The sequence below is a fragment of the Carassius auratus genome, chromosome 12 (genome assembly GCF_003368295.1).
Source record: "Carassius auratus strain Wakin chromosome 12, ASM336829v1, whole genome shotgun sequence".
In the NCBI taxonomy this organism is placed as follows: Eukaryota; Metazoa; Chordata; class Actinopteri; order Cypriniformes; family Cyprinidae; genus Carassius; species Carassius auratus.
In genome coordinates this window covers 10680225-10686819 of record NC_039254.1, presented here as the reverse complement: position 1 = coordinate 10686819, position 6595 = coordinate 10680225, and the positions used below count along the sequence as shown (strand labels likewise).

The 6595-nt window shown below is 35.5% G+C and overlaps 1 protein-coding gene across 2 annotated transcripts in view; it reads left to right on the top strand.

Annotated features, from left to right (window-relative positions):
- The first annotated feature begins 413 nt into the window (after positions 1-413).
- LOC113111815 (ephrin-A5b) overlaps positions 414-6595 on the top strand; it is a 96013-nt gene continuing 89831 nt past the window's right edge. Inside the window, exon 1 of one of the 2 annotated variants that reach the window (XM_026276913.1) lies at positions 414-1080. In XM_026276913.1, coding sequence (XP_026132698.1) covers positions 956-1080 — 125 coding nt within the window. In that variant the 5' untranslated portion in view covers positions 414-955. The remainder of the gene's footprint in view (positions 1081-6595) is intronic. The other variant, XM_026276912.1, reaches the window with a different exon arrangement.

Here is a 6595-nt window from a genome sequence, read left to right as displayed (position 1 = left end):
ATCTATCTATCTATCTATCTATCTATCTATCTATCTATCTATCTATCTATCTATCTATCTATCTATCTATCTATCTATCTATCTATCTATCTATCTATCTATCTTTTGTCTGCCTGTATGTATTTATATGTTTTTGCTTTTATATCTATATTTATTTAAACAGTTATATTTGATTTATAATGGTGTTTATTTCTAATATATGTTATATTATTTTATTTATATAAATAATGTATATGGTCACACTGTTATTTTTTTGTATTAAATGTATCATATTTAAATTAAAATAGCCTATATAATAATATTTAGTATCCATATATCTATGCATCCATCATCTCTCTCTCTATTTTATATTGATGAAGTAAGTGTGTGAAGTAAAGGGTTAGATGAGGGGCGGGGTTTGTGTCGTTAGCGCCCCGCCCACCCTAGTTCGGACCAATGGGCTTAACTGAGCGCAGAGTCATTCGCAGCGAGCTGCGCTGGGTTCACATCATCATCATCACACCTCCAGCGCGTGAACTAACCGATGCCCCCCGCGCTGCTCCGTGTCTCCCGCAGTAGAATGACGGAGAGTGACGCGCGTGTGTTCCTCGAGCTCTGCGTTTCTCTGAGCGGACTTCTGCGTTGAGATCAGTCTGTGCAACTTCTTCAGATCCCTCTCTCGGAGGAACACCGCGCGCATGTGTGGATGAGACGCGCTTCTGCAGACTCGGTCGTCTCTGATTGATATGAGCGTGTTTTCTAAAACTAGAATGAACCCTGAACACTGACTGCCCGGTTTTCGTCTCTCCGGCGGCGCAGTCCACAGTTATTGACCGAAGTGCGGACATTCACACCACTGACAGAAGATCTCGGACATCTCAACACTTGCTCCACTGTCTGACATCAGCCGAGCCACAGATGCGAATCAAAGTCGACTAAAGCAAGAGGAATATAGGTGTCCGAGTGCGCTGTAGCGATGCTGCAAGTGGAAATGATCCTATTCGTGGGTGTGATTCTGTGGATGTGTGTATTTAGTCAAGAGCCCAGCTCAAAGGTGATGGCTGATCGATACGCTGTCTACTGGAACCGAAGCAACCCCAGGTGAGCGGATCGATGTGTTTATATTCGCCGCTGTGCGCGAACTTTCTCTGCGCGACGCTTTGCATTTATATAGAGAGAGATATTAACATGCATGCGTCTTTAAAGTGCAGTTATAGCTCATTTAAAATATAGTTATTAAGATGAAGTAGCTAAACGCAAAGATAGATGTGGTGTTTTTTTCTGGATGTGGACGCTTTATCGATGCCGCTACAGTTGCGCGCATCGGCCGTGTTTCTGCGATTATTCGTGATTTGTTATAAATTATGAATCGTGGAATTTTTTTGTTTTGTTTACATCAGAACAGTAGGATAATATCTCATTCCGTTTATTCATATGGATACACATGTTGTATCATAAACAAAAGTCATTTAGAGATTAAACATTCACAGTTAGAATAAAAATAAATAAATAAGGATTTTATTTTATTTTTTATTATATCGCATGGCGCGCATTTATTGACAAATCGTAACAGTTTTGCCGCGAACGCCGCTACGAGTGCAATCTAACTTTATATTTTAAGGTTTACTTAAATGTTTGGTTCAGTATTATGCTTATTTATCATTCAGGTGGTTTCTTAAGGCGTTGTGCATTTTTCCAGCATGATATTTAAATTACTGATCCAAAAATATTAATAATAAAAAAAAAATATTAATTAATCGACGCTTTTCAGATAGACGATGGTTTCACTGTGAATGAAGCGTCGATTCACTGCCAGTTAAATTCTGAAATAAAAACTCTATGTAATATATATTATATGTTCATTATCCTGAAATTATTTTAACTGATGCATTAATTAAAAAGCAGATGTAAACCCTATATTTGTGGATATTAAAAGGGCCGCACGGTGAAGGGATCTGTCTTATTAAGCAACACAAATATAAATGACTGTGCAATTCTCAGTCACAAAATAAATAAATAAATACATGTTAAAATGTCTTACCAGGTTAATTTGTGGTGAATGCACTTAAAGATTAAAGCACTGTTTTTATATTTCTAGACCTAAAACACAAGAATGCCTTCAATAATGCTTCATGTTTATTTTTTCTAATTAAGAAAACAAGTTAAAATGGGCTATAACTCTGGTCTACATGGCTATTCATATATACTGTTTGTATCAGTCACTAGTTTTTCCTGCATTACCTGTTATTTAAAATCTGTAAATGTGATTGGATATTCACACATTTATAAAAGCAATAAAGTGCATTTTTTTTCAATGCATCTAGTGAAAAGAATAGGTTGCATTTCATATTTAAGACTTGTTTGAAAGCAGCAGACAGTTGTTAAACCCCTCCGTCAGACTGAACAGATCTCTGCTGATTAGAAGTTTTGCGGTCAGAATTACTCTCCTGCGTCGAGAGCCGTTTATTTATGTGACACTTTGTTTAAACAGAAAAACGCAAAGTCAGGTTTCATTTGGTATGTGACGCTGAAAAGCCACGGGTTCTTTTGGTCGCACGGTTTGCAAGCCTTCTGTTTCATAATTAACCAAAAAATGAAAAAAGTTTAATTGCAGGTTGCTGTGCACAAAAAAAGAGGAATAAAGTCTTGTATTTTTTCCCCTCCATGTTTTTTGGGGGAAATAACCCTAGTTCCCAGAATCCCAGATGGTTTGCAGTGATTCACGTCAAGGCCTGTAAGAATCCAGTGGTTTCTGAAGTATTTTATTGTCTTGTTTTTGCTGGAGAGAAGCAGAAAGACTCACAGAAAGCATGTTTTGTGTCCAGTAACTCAATTTGATGTGCAATAATCTTGTTTGTTTGACTCTTACAACATCAAAATGATCTCAAAAAGAAGTGCATGCATGCACAACATGACATGAACGGTCTTTATCTGGAAATTTTAGTAGTGCGTCCACTGTGTTTGTATTCATCTCACGAGCCCTGACTGAATATCAGATTGACTCGGGCCATCTGTTGGCTGTCCACACCTCCTTTCTGAGGATGAATCGTTAATTGGTTAATTACTCACTGCATGTTTGGCACAGTAAACAGCCGTAATGAGGACGCAGTACCGTTTCCCATGCTCAAGAAACCCTGCTAGCCAGATTCTCTCTGACTTCCTTCCCTTTTAGCTGTGACTCTCTTTATTTCTCAGTGCCATGCTGAGCAGAGAAAATGAATGAATACAATTAGATATTTCAGGAGCTTCATTCCGGCTGTGCGGAGACCCGGGTGCAAGGGTCATGCACTCTCTGAACAGAAACCCCACATGCATTCAGCTGTAACACGATCGTTGGTCGCTCGTGAAAATGTTCCATGATGAAGCAGTCAGAAATGTGTTCCCACTCGACTTAAACATGCAGGGCCATCCGGTGTTTACGGGACGACTGTGTTTACAGCAACATTTCCCGTAAAATTGCAAATTTTATGTGTGTGTGTGTGTGTGTGTTCTTTTTTTAATATATATATTTTAAATAATGATTAAATATGAAAATAATAGTTTTTTATGAGTTTATTAAAATTTTGTTTGCTAAGAAAAAATTACAATATATTTCTAATAAAAAATATTTTTTATGCAGTATTCATAATTATTTATACATTTTTTAATACATTTATTATTTTACACATTTTTTGTTAGCACAATATTTTTACAATAAAAATTGTAATACCCCCAAAAATTAATTATTAAAATTTGTTTGCGAAATAAAGAAAAAAATAAACACTTTTTTTATTAAATATTCCATATAATTAATTTATTATAATTAAATATATATATAATTTTTATTTTTTTATTTTTTACATTTTTGAAAACAACTTTCTATTAAAGTTATGTTTGCAAAGAACTATTTTGCATATTTTTATTGCTGCTTTAGGCCAATGCGGTTGTTTGACCTTTCTGACCTCCGCAAACACCACATGTAACAGCTTGCATGTATTTTATGTGCATTTTAGCATCTTTTAAATCTCCCTCTTCAGTTAGAGATTAATAAAGTACTGTAATACATGATCCAGCTGAGCGGAGAAACATAAAACACGGTATGTCTCTCATGCATGTGGCCATATATGACTTCTGCTCCAAATATAAAAACAGAGCCTCTCATTCTTCAGTCTTAAACCGATCCTGCTGCATCTCGGACTGACTTGACTAGTTTTGACACTGCCTATTTTCCTCTTTTAGCCTTGTAAAACTACTCCCGCGGTATGTAAAATGTGTTGTGCCTTTTCCCCGTCGAAATTCATTCTCAAAGACGGTTTGGAGAGTTCAGCAAGTCCGTGAGAAACCTGGTGTGGAGAATTATTGTGATGATTTTAAAGACAACAGATTTAAAAAACAAAAACAGAGACCAGGATGACACTGGATTAATGTTAGGATTTAAAAAAAAAAAGCTGCAACAGCTCATTAGGTGCTTGATAAAGCAGCGGGACATTTGTGCAATGCAACAGTTTTTTATTCCATAAGAGAAAAGAGGCAGGAATCTACTGTCTGCTGTTTTTGGATAAAATGCTTTTTCGGGACAAGGCTGTGTAAACTTTTCAATCTGACGGTGGATTCTGCTCTGGATTAGACACACATGAGCAACGCTTCACTGTAGAATCAGGACGAATTTATTATCTGCAACATTCTAGCTGATTCTCTCGTGTAATTAGATTCACGTAATTAATTTAGTGCAGACTCTTATTGGGTTGTGCTTGTGTTTAATCTAAAGCCACATGTCTTAATGTTCTGGTCCACTTTTAATATGCAGTAGAGGAATGTGAGTTAAATACGTCTGTGCTGCAGGTTTTGGTTTTGTTGAACATGTTTTGTGCATCAGCATGATTATGATGGTTAAAATAAGCAAATGCACAAGACAGATGTTTGTGCATCGTCTGGTAGTAATAGAGGAACGTTTGAAGCAAGAGCATCTACTGAACAAGACTTTAGTGCTCATTTTATTTGCTTTTATTCATGATGCATGTGCAATATAAATTAATATTTGACATTTGAAAACCTTATCCAGCAAATAATGGTTATAATAAGAAAATGCAATTAGCAAAAAAGGTACAAAAGCTGTTTTTGGGATGCATACCCTTTCAAAAAGCATACCTTTGTAACTTCTTTACCCCAAAAAGAGCATTTTAGTAGCTTAAAGGCACATATTTGTTCTTAAACTAGTACCTTAAGGGTACAAATTAGTATCATTTGAAAGGGTAACGCCCCAGTTACTCTCAGACCCTCGGCTTTTGTACCTTTTTTCTCAGAGTATGCACAAGCATGTAAAGCAAGATCCTTTCCCCGAACAAGACGGAAAAGTAATGTAATTTGTTTTATTTGGTTTTATTCATAATGCATTCTTAATATTTGAAATCTTAGAGCCTTTTCCAGCAAATCATGGTTAAAATATGCAAAAGAAGTAAAAACAGATGTCATTGGGATGATACACTTTCTAAAGGTACGCCTTTATACATTATTTATCCCCAAAAGGTGCATTTTAGGTGCATATTTTTCCTAAATTAATACCTAAATGGATTTTTTTGTTTTACAAATGTACAGTATGTTTTTGCATCTTTTAGAGCTCATAAAACAAGATTCTTTTAATTCTGTTTAAATGGAATTCATTTTATTTGGTTTTATTCAAAATGCATATGCAGTATAAATTCACAGTCACTTGGACGAGACCCTTTCAAACTTTGCATCTTATTTACCTCCAAAATATGCATTTTAGTACCTTAAATGTACATATTTGTGCCGAAAGTGTATATGTCAGTTCTTATTGAAAGCGACAGCTTTTGTACCTTTTTTTTTTCTTAAAGTGTGCACTAGAGAGATATTTAGTAGTAATAGAGCGTGCAAAGCATGTTCTTTTTATTGTGGAGTATGTGCAATTATTTTTATTTATGTTTTATTCATAAAACATATTTAGTATGAAGCATGCATTCATAAAAAAAAATATACTTCCAAATATTACACCTTTGTACCTCTTTTCCCTTAAAAGTCTGCATTGTATTACCTTAAAAGTATATATCATATCATACATAATTTAATTCCAGACAGTGAACATATTAATACATTTATAAAAGATAACACCCCTTATAATGCATATGTAATTATATTTAATGGTTGAGAGCCTTATCCAGCAAAAATGGTTAAAATATGCATATGCACAATACAACATTTCAAGTTTTCTATTTGCTTTTATTCATAATGCATGTTTACAATGCAGTTATTTTATGGTTAAAATAAGTCATGTTGCAATAGAAGAACATTCAAAGCAGGACTTGATTCTTCTCATTCAGTGTGAATTAATATTTGGTGCAAACAGAGTTTGTGACTGTTCCAATGCTTTATTTGTAACGCTGCATTGCTCTAAATGTGGCATGACGCCCGTGTGGCTGGCGCTCCGGTCATGCCTGCTTCACCCGTGCCATTCCACATTCACACCTCCGTTTAAGGAAAATAAATCAGTCTCCAGCTGCGGGTAAACTCTCAAGAAATTGAAACCGGTTTGTTGAGCCAGGTAGCATGCCGTAAGATTTCATAAGTGCAGAGAGTGTGTGGAGTGAGTGCATCATTTGATTATTTTTAATGTGCATCA